General features: G+C 37.5%; 1 protein-coding gene across 8 annotated transcripts in view; it reads left to right on the forward strand.

Moving 5' to 3' along the window:
- The window catches only part of SNX14 (sorting nexin 14), a 78,619-nt gene that overhangs the window by 13,389 nt on the left and 45,039 nt on the right, over positions 1–20,191 (forward strand). For 2 of the 8 annotated variants that reach the window (XM_058661040.1, XM_058661043.1), the window contains exons 3-12: positions 861–934; positions 1,011–1,089; positions 4,676–4,719; positions 7,244–7,331; positions 11,139–11,223; positions 16,504–16,660; positions 17,803–17,878; positions 19,032–19,076; positions 19,161–19,241; positions 19,331–19,445. In XM_058661040.1, the coding sequence (XP_058517023.1) occupies positions 861–934; positions 1,011–1,089; positions 4,676–4,719; positions 7,244–7,331; positions 11,139–11,223; positions 16,504–16,660; positions 17,803–17,878; positions 19,032–19,076; positions 19,161–19,241; positions 19,331–19,445 (844 nt within the window). Of the gene's footprint in view, positions 1–857; positions 935–1,010; positions 1,090–4,675; positions 4,720–7,243; positions 7,332–11,138; positions 11,224–16,503; positions 16,661–17,802; positions 17,879–19,031; positions 19,077–19,160; positions 19,242–19,330; positions 19,446–20,191 lie in introns of those variants that run through there. The other 6 variants (XM_004580415.3, XM_058661042.1, XM_058661044.1 and 3 more) reach the window with 4 other exon arrangements.

The raw sequence follows: 20,191 nt of genomic DNA on the forward strand, positions 1-20,191 counted from the left end.
AATACAACTTTTGCATAATATCTTGAAAACGAAAAACCTCCCAGGTGATTCTGAGGCAAAAGCAGAGGGACCTCTGGATTAAATAATGTAATCCTGTTAATTCTCTGTGTGTTCCATAGAAATAGCAGTAATTAGGAAATTTGCCTAATCGAAATAATCTATGTTTCTGAAATTTTAGATAATGTTGTAGTGTATTAAATCTGACTACATAAGGCAGAATTCTGGTCTCTAATTAGGATTTAGTATAATATCTTTATGTCTTATATGCTGTTTTTTTCTGTATTAAAATTTTATTTTTAAATTGACACATCAAATTTACATATTATAGACGCCATGTAATATTTGAATCTATTTAACTCAGCTTGTCAACACTTGCCATTTCTTTGTGGGGTCATTCTTTAAGTGGATACAGTCCTTTATCTCAGGTGTGCTGTTATTTACTCAAAGAAAACAGTGTAAAAATGATGATTAAGTATCCATAATTTTAAAAATACAAAATCTGAAATACTCCAAATTGTGGAGGTTTTTGAACATTGAAATGAAACACAAAAGTTATAGATATTGAGACTTTTAGAATGTTGAGTTTTCAGTCATTAAAGCCCATTGAAATATTCCAAGTTTGAAAGCTCTGAAGTCTGAATACTTTTGGTCCCCATCATTTCAGATAAAGGCTGCTTAACATGCATTACTTATTACAAAGTGATTTCACTATCATGTTAGACCAAAAAAACAAAAAACCCACCTCTGAATTCACACTCTATTTTAAGAAAGTTTTGAAAAGTTGATTCTCTTTTAGTAAATAAAATAAAATAAACATAACAATAATCTCTCCTCCTTGCCCTGTTCCCCCTTTTCAGCAGTTAGCACTTCAGGAGTTGTTTCCTCAAGGACATAGCTGTGCTGTGTGTGGTAAAGTGAAATGTAAACGACATAGGTAAGTTGGCCATGTTTTTAGTCGCTGATTCTTACATCTTGGATTTCAAATTAGTTAACTGTCTGATTTTCTTTAGACCTTCCTTGCTACTTGAAAACTACCAGCCATGGCTAGATCTGAAAATCTCTTCCAAGGTTGATGCATCTCTCTCAGAGGTAACTGATTTAATTTATATTACCAGACATACTGAAACAGAAGACGTTAGCTGTCTATGGAAGCTTTTTCTTGTCAAAAGTTCAGTCATAGAGTATTGCAGAGATTATACATGTTATCTAATTGATTAAATATTCTAATTGTAAGCTAGAATATTTTTGGATTCTGTATTTAACTTAAATATACCTTTTAGTTAAGGAAAGCACTGCTTTACTTGGTTTTTGTTTATCTTCTGTAAATTTTTTTAATTTACTATTTCTTTTGTTTTAATCCATTTTTAAAAAAAGATTTGTTTCTTCATTTGAAAGAATTACAGATAAAGAGTTTGGGAGTGACAAAAATACTTCCATTTACTGATTCATTCCTGAAATGCCTGTATCGGTTAGAGCTGGGCTGGTCTGAAGCAGGATCCAAATCTTCTGAAACTCCTGCCTGAGTGTAAGGGATCAGGACTTGGGCTAGCTTACGCTGTTTTCCCAGGTGCATTAGTACGGGGTCGGATGGGAAATGGAGCATCCGGACTTGAACCAGCACCCATCTGAAGTACCAGTGCTTCAGCTGGTGACTTTACTCACAACACTACAATGCCAACCTCTGAAACAGTCTTTTTTTTTTTTTCTTTTATTTTATCTAAAGGACACAAATGCACACACTCTATGTATACAGAGAGACACAAAGATAGCCTGTGTACTAGGTGACTTCAAACCATAGTAAGCCTCCTTAACCCAATACCAGCTTCTATAAAGTCATACCTCAACTATCTTTTATGTTTTGAATCTCAGCCTCAATCTGAGCTTTGACTTTTGTCCTGATTGTTTTTTTTTTTTTTTTTTTGAAAGGCAAAGTTACAAAAAGAGAGAGGGAGAGATAGAGTTCTTCCAGCTCCTTGTTCACTCCCCAAGACTGCAACACCAAGGGCTGGACTAAACCAGATTGAAACTAGGAACCAAGAACTTCATCTGGGTCTTCCCTTTGGGTGCAGGGACCCAAATATTTGGTTAATTTCCCATGACCACTTAACCCATTATGCTACATTGCTGGCCCTGCACCTCCACTCTTTTAAGAAGTGTACATTTGGGGCCAGCACGGTGGAGTAGCAGTCTCATCCTCTGCTTGTAGCACTTGCATTCCATGTGGGTATGGATTGATGTACCAGCGGCTCCACTTCTAATCTAACTTGCTGCTAATGGCCTGGGAAAGCAGACGACAGCCCAAGTGCTTGGGTTCTGTACCCACATTGGAGACATAGAATTTGGTGTTATATTCATTTGCTCTTTGGTATTAGATTCATTCTTTGAAAAAAAATTTAAAAACTTAATGAAAAGCTCTTGATCCAAAAGTTGGCACATATTAGTGTCCAATAAATATTAGTTTTCATATCTAAAAACATTTTTGTGATCTTGCAATAGGCGGAAACTGGGCTAGACTTTAGGGGAAAAAAAAAGAGAAATAGCCAAGTTGTAGTCCTCTATTCTTAAAACTGCAGAGAGTGAGGGAGTAGATAGATACTGATAAGGAGGTAATTATGTTAAAGGGTGATATAGTCAATAATGGAGGAAATGTACAAGGTGTGCAGTGAGCGTAGAGGAGGAAGTACAAAACTGTTGAGAGGGACAGTCAGGAAGGAAGTCTAGAAATTTGCCATACCTAAAGTGTGAGGAAGGGTGTTTCATAGTTGGCTGGAATTCTGGAGAGGAAAGAAGCTTGAAACGAGATGGGAGTGTTTAGTGGAGTGGAGGATAATATGTGAGTGAGGATGATGAAGACAGAATAGTATTCTGGTAGTGAACATTTATTGGCGTATTTGTTGTATAGTGACCATTGTATTAAGCATATGCACTATTTCAGGCAGTCTGCACATAACCTATTAAATGGGTGCTATATCCGAATTTGGCCAAAGGTTCTGATTCTAAGATTTATTTTATTTCTATTTGAAAGTAAGAGTTACAGAAAGGAGAGACACAGAGAAAGGTCTTTCATCTGCTGGTCACGCCCAAATGGCTGCAATGGTCAGAGCTGAGTCAATTTTAAACCAGGAGCAGGAACTTTTTCTGGGTCTCTTGTGTGGATGCAATGGCCCAAGGAGGACCTGGGGTGTCCTCTACTGCTTTCCCAGGCTGTAAGTAGGTAGCTGGGTTGAATGCATAGCAGCTGGGACATGAACCAGTGCGGATGGAAGATCTTCCTCTCTGCCTCTTCTCTCCTCCTCTCTGTATATCTTACTTTGCAATAAAAATAAATAAATCTTTAAAAGAATAAATTAGTAGGATTTGGTGATTGAGGGAATGGAGAAAAGTAGAGTAAGTAAGGATAACTTTTTTTTAATTATCTCTTTATATCCTTGATATAGATAATCCTCTTTCATTTACATATATATATATATATATATACCTTTTCCAGATAATAGAAGTAATGTTTAGTTTTGTAGTAAAAGCTGGAAAATTACTATTGCTTCAATACTTTTGTTTAAAGATTTATTTATATTTATGGAAAAGGCAGATTTACAAAGACAAGTGATAGAAAGGGAAAGATCTGCCCCTGCTGGTTCACTCCCCAAATGGCCACAGTGGCTGGAGCTGAGCTGATTCGAAGCCAGGAGCCTCAACCCTCTTCTAGGTCTCTCACAGGGCTGCAGATTCCCAAGGCTTTAGGCCTTTCTCTCTTAATTTCCCATGTCACAAGCAGGGAGCTGGAAGGGAAGTGGAATAGTCAGGATACAAACTGGCACCCACAGGGAGTGCCAGCACTTAAGTTATGGCACCAACTAACCTCAATACTTGATCTTGAATACTTTCAGTATTGGTTACTCTTCCCAGGGAAGGTATATGATCTAAAGTGGGAAGCTTATAGATTGGATATATAATTTCATTCCCTCCTGCATGCTTTTTTAAATTACTGGGGAATACTGCATTGAAAATTACGCCATACTGTTACACATAGATCTCGGAATGAGCAGGTCCAACATCCAGAATTTGTTTCATTACTTTTCCATGTGTAATTTATATACTGATTTTATGATTCACATGAAATTTATATACTAAAATTTTCATGATTGAACTTACATGCATAATCCAGATTAATAAGTAAAAATTACCAGCACCCCAAAACTTAGTTCAGTTCTAGCCATTATATCCTTATGTCTCACTGTTACTTAGCACTAAGTTTTGATCCCTTAGCTACTTTTTTCTCCATTTTATCCTGAGAATATGGACTTACAGAGAAAGGAATACAAAGGACTAAATATGCTCTGTCTTTCTATAGAGCTTTATGGATTTAGTAAAGCGTCAGAGTCAGGAACAATTTATTAAAGATTTTTATTGATGATTGGAATATTTGCAAATATATGTGACTTTCTAGTGGCAATTTTTGCTTTGTATGGACTTTTATGATTTTCGAAATGTTTTTTCATGTATTCTTCTTGAGCTACAGCTATGTGTGGTTGAAATGAGCATTTTGTTATGAAAATGTGATATTACTGTCATTATTTGGGCCAATAAAGTTGTTTATTGCTAATAATACATGTTCCTAAGTAGTATTTTTTTTCCCCAGAATTAACTTTATGTTTTTTAAAAACCATTTTTTATGTAGGTTTTTGAATTGGTGTTGGAAAACTTTGTTTATCCATGGTACAGGTACTTAATCTTTTTTCTTGAATATACTGAGTATAAGAATTGTAATATATTTATATCTAATCTTATCATATCAATGACATGTTTTCAGTGTAGATAGAATTCCTCAGCTTTGACCCTGTTGACATCTTAGGCAGAATCTTTCCAGGACTCTGCGTTACAGGAGAGCTTGTGGCACTCATAGACTTTTCCCACTAGATACTAGTAGCGTCCTCTGCTGGCTCCCTAGTTATGACCTCAGAAAATGTCTTCAGAGATTGTCAACTGTTATTTAGAAGATGTCATCAGCCACAGAAGAACCATGTTAAAAATCAACTGATGTAGGCAGTCAGTAAATAAACAATTCAATAATGGTAAGGAGGTAAAAAAAAAAATCCGAGTTGATTCTTGCAAGAAGAGTAACTCATATGCTTTCTTAACCCACCCAAGTATAGTGATTTAATGGCTTTGTACACCTTTCACATTTAAAGTAATTTTTTCTTGCGGTGGGGAGTCCATATAAGATGTTTTCTTAAATTGAGAATTTTAGTAGTGTCCCTTGACATTAAAAATTCTCCAGAATACTTTAGTTTTGGCATATATTACACTATGTATGTACAAGGACCTCATGCCTTACAAGACATGGAAAACAACAGGTTTGAAAATGAAACTGAGAATTAAAGAGAGATCTAACTTATGCTACTTAATAAATATGGGCTTTCTTAAAGAAGCATCTGATTTATTTTCATAATTGGACACTTATACTATATGCACTTAGGTATCATGTTAATGATATCTGCTCTAATTTTATATTGATTTGTTTATTTTGAATTTTCTAGTTTAAAAATGCTACTAGTTGGATATGGCATGATGGTTCAGTGTAAATCCTCACCTTGCATGTACTAGGATCTCATATGAGTGCTGGTTTGTGTCCTGGCTGCTCCGCTTCTCATCCAGTTCCTTTCTTGCTTGTGGCCTGGGAAAGCAGTAGAGAATGGCCCAAGTTCTTGGGACCCTGAACCCACATGAGAGGCCTGGAAGAAGCTCCTTTCTCCTGACTTCGAATCAGCTCAACTCCGGCTGTTTGGCCGCTTTCAAAGTGAATCAGCGGATGGAGGATCTTTCTCTGTCTCTCCTTCTCTCTGTATATCTGCCTTTCCAATAAAAATAAATAATTAAAAAAATGCTACTAGTTAGAGTTCATCTACAGTGTAAGATAAATTTAATATCCAGTTTTATGTCATATTTTCCTGAAAACTATTGTGATCTTGTTCTTTTTCTTTTAAACATTTATTTTGTAAAAAAATATGTATTTTTATTTGAAATGCTGATTTATAAAAAGAGAAGGAGAGAGAGAAAGAGAGAGACATCTTCCATCTGTTGGTTCACTCTCCAAATGGTCACAGTCGCCAGAACTGGGCTGGTCCAAAGCCAGGAGCTAGGAGTTTTTTCTGGGTCTCCCAGGTGAGTGCAGGGATCCAAGGACTTAGGCCATCATCTGCTACTTTCCCCGGCACATTAACAGGCATCTGGATTTTAAGCAGAGCAGCCAAGATTTGAATCCGCATCCATTTGGTATTCCAGCACTGCAGGCAGAGGCTTGACTTAACACCATGGCGCCCATCCCTGAGTTCAGGATATCAAGTATTACATAGAACTTTCCTTCCTTTGGTTAAGGTGTCATAATTCTTCCAGGGAGTTCAAGACCTCAGGAATGAGAAATAGCAAAATGACAAGTAGATCCTCACATGATAATGAACTAAATTTCTGTGGAAAGCGACTTTCAGTTAATTTTCTTCTTCAAATAAACGTAGGTTTTTTTTACTTTGAGAATTAGTTTATGTCATTATTATATAAATATATATATTTTAAGCATTTATTTATTTTTATCAGAAAGTCAGATATTCAGGAAGGAGAGAAAGAGAGAAAGATCCTCTGTCCGCTGATTCACTCCCCAAGCAGCTGCAACAGCCAGAGCTGAGCCGATCTGAAGCCAGGAACTAGGAGCCTCCTCTGGGTCTCCGCTCCGGGTCTCCCATGTTGGTGCAGGGTCCCAAGGCTTTGAGCTGTCCCCTACTGCCCCACTCCCCCCTACCCCCAGGCCACAAGCAGGGAGCCGGATGGGAAGCAGGGTGCCTGGGACTAGAACCAGAGCCCATATGGGATCCTGGACATGAAGGCGAGGACTTTAGTTGCTAGGCTACTGTGCTGGGCCCTATATAACTATTTTAAATGAATTTTAATTTATAAATCTTTTTCTTCTCTGAAGTTATTCAGTATTTTCTTCATTTGAAATTATTTCATGATATTTAGAAGTAAAAATATGAATGTGTATGCCTGCAAGAAATTATAAAACAGTTTAGTTACTGGTAATGATACTAGCATTGTGGAAAATGTTTTCTTTTTTATACATTTTAAAATGGATTGTTAGTAAAAAAAAAATAAGCTTTTGATAGTAAATGAGAAAAAAGATGCAGTTCTTTGCTTGGTTTCTGGAACAAGAAATTGTGTTTCTGAACTTCTGAATGTTTACTTTCCTCTTCTAAAGGGATTTGACAGATGATGAGTCCTTTGTTGATGAGCTGAGAGTGGTTTTGCGGTTTTTTGCGTCTGTCTTAGTACGGAGGATTCACAAGGTACATGTCTATAATGAGAAATTTGGTAATTTGAGACTTTATCATTATGAAAAATGCTATTCTAAATATCAGTTTTACTTTATTTGATATCATGTGCACTTTTTTTTTCACTTTTTTTGGTTTTGGTTAAAATGTTAATAAATCAGGCCCAGCAAGGTAGCTGGTGGGTGAATTCCTCACCTTGCATGTGCCGCGATCCCGTATGGCACCAGTTTGTGTCCCAGCTGCTCTATTTCCTTTCCGTCTGGCTCCCTGCCAGTATCTAGGGGACTGGTCAAGGATGGTCCAAAGCTTTGGCACCCTCTACCTGTTTGGGAGACCTCAAGGAAGCATCTGGCTCCTGGCTTCGGATGGGCTAGTGAATCATTAATTTTTAAAACTTGAAAAAATTTTTTCAATTAATTTTTTTGGGGCATGGTGCGGTAGCCTTGTGGCTAAAGTCCTCACCTTGCATGCCTGGGATTCCTTATGGGCTCCGGTTCATATCCTGGCAGCCTTGCTTCCCATCCAGTTCCCTGCTTGATGCCTGGGAAAGCAGTCGATGGATGGCCCAAAGTCTTGGGACCCTGTATCCACGTGGGAGACCCAGAAGAGGCTCCTGGCTTTAGATTGGCGCAGCTGTGGCCATTGTGGCCACTTGGAGAATGAATCAGCAGATGGAAATTCTTCCTCTCTGTCTGTATATCTGACTTGCCAATTAAAAAAAGTTATTTAAAAATTATTTTTAAAAAATCACTTTTTAAAAGTTAATGAGCTATTAATTTAAAAAACTGGTTTATTTATATTCATTTTGATTCATTAATCAATTTTGCTTTCTTTTTAATGCTTGGATATTATCTTTTGTGGAAATTTGATGTTTGTTTTGGGCCCAGCACAATGGCTCAGTGGCTAACATCGTCACCTTGCAAGCACTGGGATCCTACATGGGCACTGTTGGTTTGTGTCCCCGCAGCTCCTCTTCCCATGCAGCTCTTTGTTTGTGGCTGGGATTATTTCCAGGATTGGTTAATCTCAGAGTTGGGAGCTGGGACCTTTGGTCTTCCAGTTTGTGACAGGGACTGGAGTCTGAGCAGCCAGCTACCTCCTGTTTCCTAGGATGTATGTTAGCAGAAAGCTGGAGAGAAACAGGAGCCAGGACCCAGACACTCCCAATTTTTGTATAGTGTTTTTTTCAGGGGATATATGTTTTCATTTATCCTATGTATGTTGTATCACGTAGGAGTGTAATTACTAGATCAAATGACAACTCTACAATTGGAGGAATTGCAATACCAGTGGCTATATCATTTACACTTCTTTTTCTTTCTTTTAAAAAAAGATTTATTTATTTTACATGAAAGAGTAGTTAGAGAAAGAGTTAGCGACAGAGAGAGAGAGAGAATCTATTTCCTGGATTATTGTACTCAAGCAAGCTAATAGAGAGGAGTGGCGTGCACTGATAAAAATTGTCTTTTATTTCTGATGGTGGAGAAGGCCCTTCAAGGGTCTCTCAACCTTGAACTAAAGAACAGCAGGATTTATAAAGCAAAAGCCACAAACCACTAGGGGTTCAGGGGGCCTGAGCTAATGTAGAACTACTTTTTTTTTTGAAGATTTATTTTTATTGTAAAGTCAGATATACAGAGAGCAGGACAGACAGAGAGGAAGATCCTCCATCCGATGATTCACTCCCCAAGTGACCGTTACGGCCGGTACTGTGCTGATCCGAAGCCAGGAGCCAGGAGCCTCTTCCAGGTCTCCCACATGGGTGCAGGTTCCCAAGGCTTTGGGCCGTCCTCGACTGCTTTCCCAGGCCATAAGCAGGGAGCTGGATGGAACGCAAGATCGCCAGGATTAGAACCTGCGCCCATATGGGATCCCGGTGCTTTCAAGGCGAGGACTTTCGTTGCTAGGCCACCATGCCAGGCCCGCAGAACTGCATTTTATTATTGAAAATTTACTAATCACTAATTCTGTAAGCTTTCATTGCGGTACCAGCTGAAACTCGTTTTTCTTCTCAGCATGCCTGAATAGTCTGGCCAGGTGTTTGAACATTCTTGTCAAGTAGGATGCAATTTTTTTTGGCTGAGTTACAATCTTATGAATTGGGGGTTACCTCTCTTAAGATGGAGCCCAGCTCATGTCAGACCTATTATTTTAAGTTCATTTCCCAAATGATTGCAATGTTTGAAACTGGGCAGTCTGAATCTTGGAGTTAGGATTATCTGGGTCTCCTACATGGATGCAAGAAGCCAAGGTCTTGGACTGTCCTCTGCTGCTTTCCCAGGCATTAGCAGGGATCTTGATCAGAAATACAACAGCCAGAACTATACCTGGCACCTGTGTGGGATGTTAGCACTACAAATGGAAGATTATTGTGTTACACTGCCACCATGAGGCAGAGCGGAGGCATTTACCTCTCAGCCCACAGTGAATGAGGGTTCTCATGTTTCACATCATTGCCAGTAATAATGAACGTGAAATGATATTTCATGCTGGCTATGGTTTTTATTTCCTCATGTCAGTAATAGTGAGTGTCTTTTCCAGTGCTTATTGGTCTTTGGAGAAAAATTGATTCAAGTCCTTTGCAAATATTTTAACTTGATTATCTATTATGAGTTGTAAAACTTGTTTATATATTCTGAATACAAATTTTTGTCAGCCATAGATTTGAACTATTTTGTTGCATTCACTGTATTATAATGCTACATATTCTTTCTCCTCCTTGGAGGCAAATGATTGTTATATCAATTTTATGGAAATTTAATAACTTTCTTATTTTTCTAAAAGATTTCATTATTTTTTATTGGGAAGGCAGATATTCAGAAAAAAAGAGATACAGAGAGAAAGATCTTTCATGCTGGTTCATTCCCCAAGTGGCCACAACTGGCCGGAGCTGAGTCGATCTGAAGCCAGGAGCTTCTTCCTGGTCTCCCACATGGGTTCAGGGTCCCAAGGCTTTGGGCTGTCCTTTTGGCTTTACCAGGCCATAAACACAGAGCTGGAAGGGAAGTGGAGCAGCTGGGATATGAACTGGCATCCATGTGGAGTCCCAGTGGATGCAAGACAAGGATTTAGCAATCAGGGTGTTGCGCTGGGCCCCACAGTATTATTTTAAAATAAGATACTTCCATTTATCTTGAAACCAGAATCAATCTTGTAAAGTGAATGAAAAGTTTGTTTTCAATTAAATTTTTAGTAAACACAAATTTATAGCTTTAAGGTCAGGACAAATTAGTGGTGAGTTTTACCCTGAATACATTTAACGCAAAGAACAAGCTAGCTAAAAAAATATTTTGCAGGAAAAATTTTTAAAAATATTTTTAAAATACTTTTAAATATTTTTAAAAATTTTAAAAATATTTACATATTGAAATAAATTTTCAGTGTACTGTTGAAAAAATGCCTGCAATAACAGTATAACCCAATAATGTAAAACATTTTAAATTATGTTTGGTAGATTGTAATTCTCTAATTTAAACATTTTTAATTTTAGCTACAAATTTATGATTTACATATTAGGGATACAGTGATGTTATGATTTGTTAATGTGGTGTTAAATAATTAAATCAAGCTAGTTAATGCATCTGTCATATCAAATACTAATATTTCTTCCTGAGAGAATTTTAGCAATTTGCTAATATGAATCCATGTATACTATTCCATTAATAACCATATTTTTATAATAAATACGATAAAAAAAAAACCTGCAAAAATCTTCCTAATGCCTCTAGTTTTTAAAATAGTCCCATATCTTAAGCATGTTCCCACGGTTGTTAAATTAATGATGATTATTTTAAATGTTTCTTTTAATGTTGAATTTTCCAGGTGGATATTCCAACTGTTATTACTAAGAAACTCTTAAAAGCAGCAATGAAACATATAGATGTGATAGCTAAAGCCAGACAGAAAGGTAATGCGGTTTTCTATTACAGTTTCAGTAATTACATTTTTTTAATAGCTGCAGTGTCTGCATGTGAGTGCTGATATTGCAGATTCTGTGAGGGTGTTCTTTTTAATGCAGAAGCCTTTCATGTTAAATGTGAAAACTCAATCTATGAAAAGGAAAATACTGTTCGTTACATTTTAGATGGGTTACGGATGATTTTCTTCTTTCCCTAAATGACAATTGATTCCTCTGAAGTATCCCCAATATTCTGTGCTCCATCTATCTGTGAAGATGTTAGCAGTTTTGACCTATTCTGTCATACTTCCTGTACTGACATAATATTGATGTATAATTGGACTTTTCTTGTTTCCTCCTAACTTAAAGAAAAATTAGTGACTGTTATTATATCTAAACTGTGTAGTTAAACTCTTTTCTATCTAGTCAAATATTTTGATCTACTCTTTCACTTTTATTCATGGTTTAGTCAGGATAATCTATTTGGTATTTTTCATCTGTGTTCTGGCCTTTTTACTGTCATGGCTTGCACACAGCACACATGTGTGATTTCAGTAAATGTTTTGTCATTAGACAAATCAAATATTTATTTGAAACTTTGTTTGCTTTTTAATGGAATGACTTCTGTGCTCTGTACTTCATTCTGTATCAAACTTGGATTTTCTTTATGTTTGCATTTATCATTCTTTGTCAGTGCGTTTTGCACTATGTTCTATGGAGTAATACTTTACATTGGTGTTCATGTAGAAAAGGTTTAATGGCTATTCTTCTTGATCATTACTATTGTATTTTCCTTTTGATAATTTCCAGTAAGTACTCTCACACTGAAAGCTTTGAGTAGCCTTGCACTGAAGAAATGGCTTCAGCTGTAATAGCATATCCCAGATTCATTGGAGGGTGGAGCCATTTTCTCTCCTTCATAATTTCAGTTGATATAATTAAGGCACATTTTGGGAAATCATGCTAAGCAAAAGGCACTCTGCTATAGGTAAAGTGGAATAACTAATTATCTTTCCTTGTGAATAATTTTTTTAGGTGTGAGAAGCACTTCAAAGTTAATATTTAAAATTATTCTGTATTCATCTTTTTGTGTGTTCATCTTAAAATATTATTGCAAATAAGAATGAATTTAGCTTCTATAGCTTTAAAAAAGATAATTGTAGAAGATTAATGTATGTATTTAGAAGGAAGAGTTACAGGGAGGCAGAGAGAGATCTTTCATGTGCTGATTGACTCTCAAAAAGGGAAACAACAGCCAGGGCTGGGCCAGGATGAAGCCAACAGCTGGAATCTTCTATCCAGGCCTCCCACTTTAGCGGCAGGGACCCATGTATTTAGACCCATCTTCCACTACTTTCCAAGGCACATTAGCAGGGAGCTGGATTGGAAGTGGGGCAGCTGGGACTTGAAATTGAACTAGTAACCAACCATATACACAATGTCAGTTTAGCCTACTGACCTGGGGAATTATTAAATTAGAAAATGAACTTCCAGAATTGTTATCTGGTCATTAGCAAAAACATATTGGATAGGATTATTTTTTACAACAGCCAATTTGTAAAGGTTACTTTACTGTCAGAAGAAAATAGAAGTATTTCTAGAGTTTTGAGTTTTCCAGAATGTTATGTAGTTGACATCATACAATATGCTTTCAGACTGGCGTCTTTTACTTGCAAGCATACATTTAAGGCTCCTCTGTGCCTTTGCATGGCTTTGTCACGTTTTTTTATGTACATAATTTTACATACACCATTGTATAAATTACCACACTTCATTTATCTGTTGACCTATTAAGAGTGTTTTGATTGCTTCTGAGGTTTTAAAAAATGTTTATTTAAAAAAATTTATTCTAAAGTTATAGAGAGAAGAGGAGGAAAATGAGAAGAGAGAGAAAGAGAGAGAATCTTCCATTTGCTGGTTCTCTTCCCATATGGCTGTAATGGCTGGGACTGGACCACAGTAGAGCTTCTAGGTTTCCCACTTGGTGCAGGGAATCAAACACTTCAGCTCCTCTCCTAGGTGTATTAGCAAGGAGCTAGATTGAAAGTGGACAGCCGGAACTCAAACCAGTGCCCAAATCAGATGCCGGTGTGACAGGGCGAAACTTAAACAGCTGCATCACAATTCAGGACCCTTTTGACAATTATTAATCTGCTGTCAATGTTTGTGTGAGAGTTTTTATGTGGGAGCAATAGTTTAAATGCAGCATTAATTTTAAGGCCCCAAACACCCTGAATATGATAGAGTCATGCTTTTATTTTGACTTGAATTAATGATTTTAACAAAATCTGCAACTTACTTTGTCTTAGAGTGATGTTCTATTTGTAGACACATCAGTCAGTTTGGCTGAAATTTATTAGTCTTAAGGAGAGAGGATGCTGTTTTGTCAGTATTCATGTACAAATCATGCTCATTATAAGGCCAATCATAAAATGCTGGATTAGATCCATTAAAAATCCCAGAACCTATGGAACTGTATGATAAAAATAAAATTTAAAAAATTTTGCAGAGCTATACTTACTTAGTTTACTGTAAAGACCGGCTTAGTCTTTTTTTTAATTTTAATTAATTTTGCAGATCTAAAGTTACTATAAAAAACTGTAAGACAGCTCTCTCAGCAAAACTCTGGCCTAAATATATTTTCTATAGATATATAGCAAGAATATAACATTCTACATGGAAGGTTTCAATTTGGTTGACTCAATTATGATCTACACAGAGTATCCTTCAAGAGCTACAATTAAGTATCTGCCCAGCTTGTCTGTGCTACAAGCCCAGTTGAGGCCTTCTGGCCTATTTATTTACATCCATATTTTATCTCTTATAATTTCTTTTTGATTGCATCCTTGGAGCTTGTGTGGATCATTTTGTTTTGTAGAAGCGATCATCCTGGTGTTGCTTTCCCTCTGCGTCCCTGCCCGCACAAACAAAATGAAACAAAACACGTTCTCTGAATTCCTTGTTACAAAGCTGGCAACATAAAAACTAGTAGCTATCTTTTTCAGGAAGCATTCCCACAAACTGCTTGAAATGATCAAGTTATAGTCACACCCGCATCTCCAAACAAGATTTCCTGCCTTCTGAAATGACGAACTTTGGTCTGCAGTGAGGCAGGAAAGACATTGTATTTCTTCTTGATTTCTTTTGGTTTGGAACGTTTACAAACTTTCATACCATAACAAATGTGACATAGCAGTGAGTTATATTCGTGAGGCCTGGCTTATGCTGGAGGGGTGGGATTCCACTTTAACTGTCTCCAGTTTTTATTGTGGGAGAGGGTCTTTCCTGCATCTGCTGAGGGGAAGGAAGCAGAGCTTTGACTGGTTCCTGCTGACACTGATGGCCAAGGATGACCTGCGGTGTTCTTATATTCTTATTTTTAAAGATTTGTTTATTTGAAAGGCAGAGTTACAGAAAGACAGGGAGAGACAGAAATCTTCCATTCTCTGGCTCACTACCCAGATGTTTACAAGTCCCTGGAAATGAGCCTAACTTCCAAAGTCAGGAGCAGTATTTTCTTCCTGGTGTCCCACATGGATGGCAGTGGCCCAAGTACCGGGACAATCTCTTATTGCTTTTCTACGTTCATTAACAGGAAGTGGAGCAGCCCCAACTCAGTCAGTGCCCATATGAGATGCTGGCATTGTAGGTGGAACCTTTACCTGCTGTACCACAATACCAGCTCCTCAGTCCATAATAAATCTCATGCTCATGATATCTGTAGAACACCCATACTTCACATTCTTGGAGCAAAAAGAAGGTTGACAGAGGAGTTTGAATACATTTCATCTAACTACTGTCCTTCTTTGTCGTTATTGCTCTAGCATTGCAGGTATGCCTTCAGGTACTTTCTTAGCTCTCACACTATTACTAGGACTGCTGTTGTGTCATGGTGGGTATAGCTGCCATTTGCCATATTGGAATTCCATTTTGGTGCTGATTCAAGTCCTGGCTGCTCCACTTCTGTCCCAGCTCCCTTCTTGTGTTCCTGGGAAAGCAGCCTAAGTTGGCCCAACTACTTGGGACCCTGTATTCACACAATAGACCTGGATGAAATTCCTGACTCCTGGCTTTGGCTTGGTCTAGCACTGACTGTTGTGGCCATTTGGGGAATCAACCGGAAGAGGCAAGATCATTCTGTCCTTTACTCTCTGTAATTCTGCCTTTCAAATAGATTATATCTTTAAAAACAAATACATAAATACTCAGAACTGTTAAATTTAGGTTAAGGTTCCCTACACAGACTCTTGATTTTAAAATTTACAGACGGTAGAAAGGGGAAAGTATGATTTGTATTTCCACTTAGTTTTTTGAGGTTTTAAAGAGTATGAATGCTATTATTATTATTATTAAGATTTATTTATTTTTATTGGAAAGTCAGATTTACAGAGAGGAGAGACAGAAAGAAAGATCTTCCATTCTCTGGTTTGCTCTCCAAGTGGTTGCAATGGCCAGAGCTAGCCAATCCAAAGCCAGGAGCTTCTTCCAGGTCTCCCACATGGGTGCAGGGTCCCAAGGCTTTGGCTGTCCTTGCCTGCTTTTCTAGGCCACAAGTGGGGAGCTGGATGTAAAGTGGAGCAGCTGGGATATGAACTGGAGCCCATATGGGATCCCGGCACATGCAGGGCGAGGGCTTAAGCCAGTAGGCAACTGTGCTGGGTCCGAATGCTATTATTTTTGAGCTTTAATATCTTAGTTTGGTTATTGGCCCTTTCAAAAAACATGTTCTGTTAATTCAGCTTTGTATTGCTTGACATTTTTGAAGAAGTCTATCTGGGTGGATTTCTTTGTTGTACAGCTATGTCTTTTGTCCTATGCTTTTTGTAAAAGATGCAGAACTTAACCAGGGAAGCCAGTTTCTGTAACTGCTGTGAAGTTAGTTGGATATGGATATGAATGCAGGTGTGTTTAAGAATTTTGAGTAGAGAATTTTTTTGTTGTTTTAAGCAGAGCCCAAAATGTAACATTTGATAACTTGAGTTGTGTGTGCTAGATGTTTTCTATGGATTTTTTTCACTTTGAGAAATTATCATTTGCTGTTATTTTATATAGCTGATGAGTTTAATTTCTTGTTTGCCAAAAGAAAAAAGGTTTGTTTATCAGTTTACTGTAAAATAAACTCCTTGCAAAGAGGAATTTATTTCTCTATATCCTATCTCTGAAATGTTTTCCTAAATTGAGAAAGAGCAGGGACTTAAAATAGGATCTTCTGTTTGCTTGTACAAATGACTGAAGTTATTTAATGTTGCTCAAATGGTTTAAATATTTAATTTTAATCTGTACTTACAGTAAAAAATACAGAGTTTTTACAACAAGCTGCTTTGGAAGAGTATGGTCCAGAACTTCATATGGCTTTGAGAAGTCGAAGAGATGAACTACAGTATTTAAGGAAGCTCACCGAATTGCTTTTTCCTTATATTTTGCCTCCTAAAGCAACAGAGTGCAGGTATAAGTAGATTAGCAAATATCATAATAACATTTGTATATTGCTATTCATGATTGTAGTAGCACACTAAAGCTTGAGCTTATCCTGTGATATGAAAAAATTTTTTAACATGTCTTAAAATGCCAAGTATTCATAAAATGTCATAAAATGTCAAGTATTCATGGTGTATTACCCTATTTAGGAGTGTTTTTCTTGAAAACTGATCGAAATTTTAGAAAAACTGTATCAGCCCCCCCCTTTTTTTTTTAAAGATTATTAATTTTTCTTGGAAAACAAGATATACAGGCTGAAGGAGAGACTGAGAAAAAGATCTTTCATCTGCTGGTTCACTCCCCAAATGGTCACAACGGCCAGGGCTAAACTTATCCGATCTGAAACCACGAGCCTTCTTCTGGGTCCTCCCAGTGGGTGCAGGGTCTCCAGGCTTTGGGCCATCCTCTCTTGCTTTCCCAGGCCAGAAGCAAGGAGTTCATGGGAAGTGGAGTAGCTGGGACATAAACCAATGCTGATATGGGATCCTGGCGCATGCAAGGCTAGGATTTAGCCATTAAGCTGTTGCGCCAGCCCAGCCCCCCTTTTCATATTTAAGGTCATAATGGTTTATTTTTGTTTAAAGATTTATTTATTTGTTGGAAAAGAGAAATTTAGAATAGGGGGAAGAGAGAGGGAGAAACAAATACACTTCTGTCTACTGATTTGCTCCATACATGGCCACAGTGGCTGCGACTGGACCTGTCTGAAGCTAGGAGCCTGGTGCTTTTTCCCCGTCTCCCATTTGGGTTCAGAGGCCCAAGGACCAGGACCATCTGCTGCTCTCTCAAGCACATTAGCAGGGAGCTGAATTGGAAGTGCTTGTAGTGACCCAATTATTTGAGTCATCACTGCTGCCTCCCGGTGTGTGTAATAGCAGGAATCTGGACCTGGACTCAGGAGCTAGAGCCAGGTAGTAAACCCAGGTACTTCAGTGTGGGGTATGGGTACCTTACTTATAGGCCAAATGCCTACCTCTACAGTCTGTGTTTTAACTGGATGCTTAGGTAATTCATTTGTATTTCATTGTTAAGAACTAATATGAATTGCTATATTATATATATATACATATTTATTATTATTATTATTATTATTATTATTCATTTTTCCAGATCTCTGACTTTACTTATAAGAGAGATCCTGTCTGGTTCTGTGTTCCTTCCATCTTTGGATTTCCTTGCTGATCCAGTAAGAGTATTTAAAATTTTTTCTTTTAGTTGTGGTAAAATACACTGCAAATAAAACTTAATCATCTTAAATGCTTTTATATGTACAACTGAGTGAAATTAAATACATTCATATTATTGTGAGTCATTACCACCACCCATCTTTACAACTCTGTCTTATAAAGCTGTAACTCTGCACCACTGAATAACTCCTTCCCTCTAGCCACTCCACTTCATGTCTTTTTGAATTTGACTGCTTTAGATACCTTACTAAAAAAAAAATTTGAAGAAACAAAGATAATTTACCTTTTTTAGAAGGTTTATTTGTTTTTGTTTTAAAGGCAGAGTTACAGAGATAAAAGGAGAGACAGAGATATTCCATTGCTGGTTCACTCACCAGGTGGCTGCAGTGGCCAAAGATGGATTTTTCTGAAGCCAAAAGTCCAAACACTTGGGCCGTCTTCTGTTGTTTTTCTATGCGTATTACCAGGGATCTTGGTCAGAAGCAGCCAGGACTCCAGCCAGTGCCCGTATGGGTGTATGGAATGCCAGCACCACGGAGACCTAGCCTGCTCTAGCTCAGTACCAGCCCCAATTTAAAAATATCTTTAATGCCAAAATAAAAGTTTTTTTTTTGTTATTTTTTGGTGTATTTTCAAAAAGGCTAAGATCATGAATTTTAGACATTTAAAATTCTTCTATAATATATACATTTTGATGTTTTGTCAGTACTCCATTTATTTCTTCATTTTTCCAAGTAACTTTCATAATTCTATAAATTCTAAGTGGAATAAAATAATGCAATTTTTTTTTTTTTTAGAAAATGTATCTATTTGAAAGGCAGATTTATAGAGAAAGAGAGAGAGATCATCTGTCTACTGGTTCACTTCCCAAATGCTACAACAACCAGGGAGCCAGGCGAAGCCAGGAGCACCCTCTGGGTCTCCTCACCTGCTGTCTCCCGGGCGCATTAGCAGGAGGCTGGTTCAGAAACCCGGAATAGCCAGGACTCAAACCAGGCACACTTGCACAGGATGTGTATCCCAAGCAGAGATTTGGTTCATGGCACCATGAGGCCCACCCCAGGTTTTTTTGTAATCAGTGGCAGATTTTGTTTAGAGTATGCCCCCTCCCTAATGATGTAAATTTTTTGAACTGTGTTTATTTTCCTCTAGGATACTGTGAATCATTTGCTTATCATCTTCATAGATGACAGCCCAGTAAGTATGAGCCTAAACAAAAAATTTCAGATTTAATTTTGCTCTGTATGTCAAATCAAGTGGGTATTTTAATTTTTTTTTAAGCCCGAGACAGCTACTGAACCGGCTTCTCCTTTAGTTCCATTCTTGCAGAAATTTGCAGAACCTCGAAATAAAAAAACATCTGTAAGTATTCTTAGCAATAATATTTTTGATTCAATTTTACACTACAGTTACATAATATTAACTTACTTTTGCTTCCATATTGTGTCAAGGTACTGAAGTTAGAATTGAAGCAAATCAGAGAGCAACAAGATCTTCTATTTCGTTTCATGAACTTTCTGAAACAAGAAGGAGCAGTACATGTATTGCAGTTTTGTCTAACTGTGGGTGAGGCTTCTCTGTGTATTTTAGTATAGTCTTTAAGAACCCTTTTTGTGTTTCAATCTTTAGATCAGATCTGATGTTGGGAAATCATTTTTTATCACATTACTAAATTTTATTTGTTAAAATATCTTCTTTTAAAATATTTGTTTTATTTATGTTGGAAAGGCAGAAAGAAGAGGAGAAAGAGAAAAAGGTCTTTAATCCACTGGTTCACTCCCCAAGTGGCTGCAGTGGTGGGAGCTGAGCCAATCTGAAGCCACAAAACCAGGGGCTTCTTCCAGTTTTCCTACATGGGTGCAGGGTCCCAAGACTTTGGCTTTCTTCTGCGTTCTCAAGCCATAAGCAGGGAGCTCGATTGGAAGTAGAGCAGCTGGGACATGAATTAACAGCTGTATGTGATGCTGGTGCTGTGAGGCTGAGGATTAGCTAGCTGAGCCATCACACCAGCCTGTATTTGTTAAAAATTCTAGTAGCACCTGCAACTCTTTCAAGTATTCATTTGTTTCCAGGTTGGGACATAATCCATTAATGACTTCAGTTAGAATCGCAGTACTAGGGACTGGTGTTTTGCTGCAACAGATTAGGTCACTGTCTATAATGCCAGTCTCTATTCATAAACATTGGTTCAAGTCTTAGCTGCTCTGTTTCCAACCTGGCTTCCTTCTGATGTGCCTGAAAGTACTGTGGAGACTGACTCAAGGGTCTGAGTCTCTGCATCCTTGTTGGAGACCTGAATACAATTTCTGGCT

This window comes from Ochotona princeps, chromosome 1 (genome assembly GCF_030435755.1).
Source record: "Ochotona princeps isolate mOchPri1 chromosome 1, mOchPri1.hap1, whole genome shotgun sequence".
Classification (NCBI taxonomy): Eukaryota; Metazoa; Chordata; class Mammalia; order Lagomorpha; family Ochotonidae; genus Ochotona; species Ochotona princeps.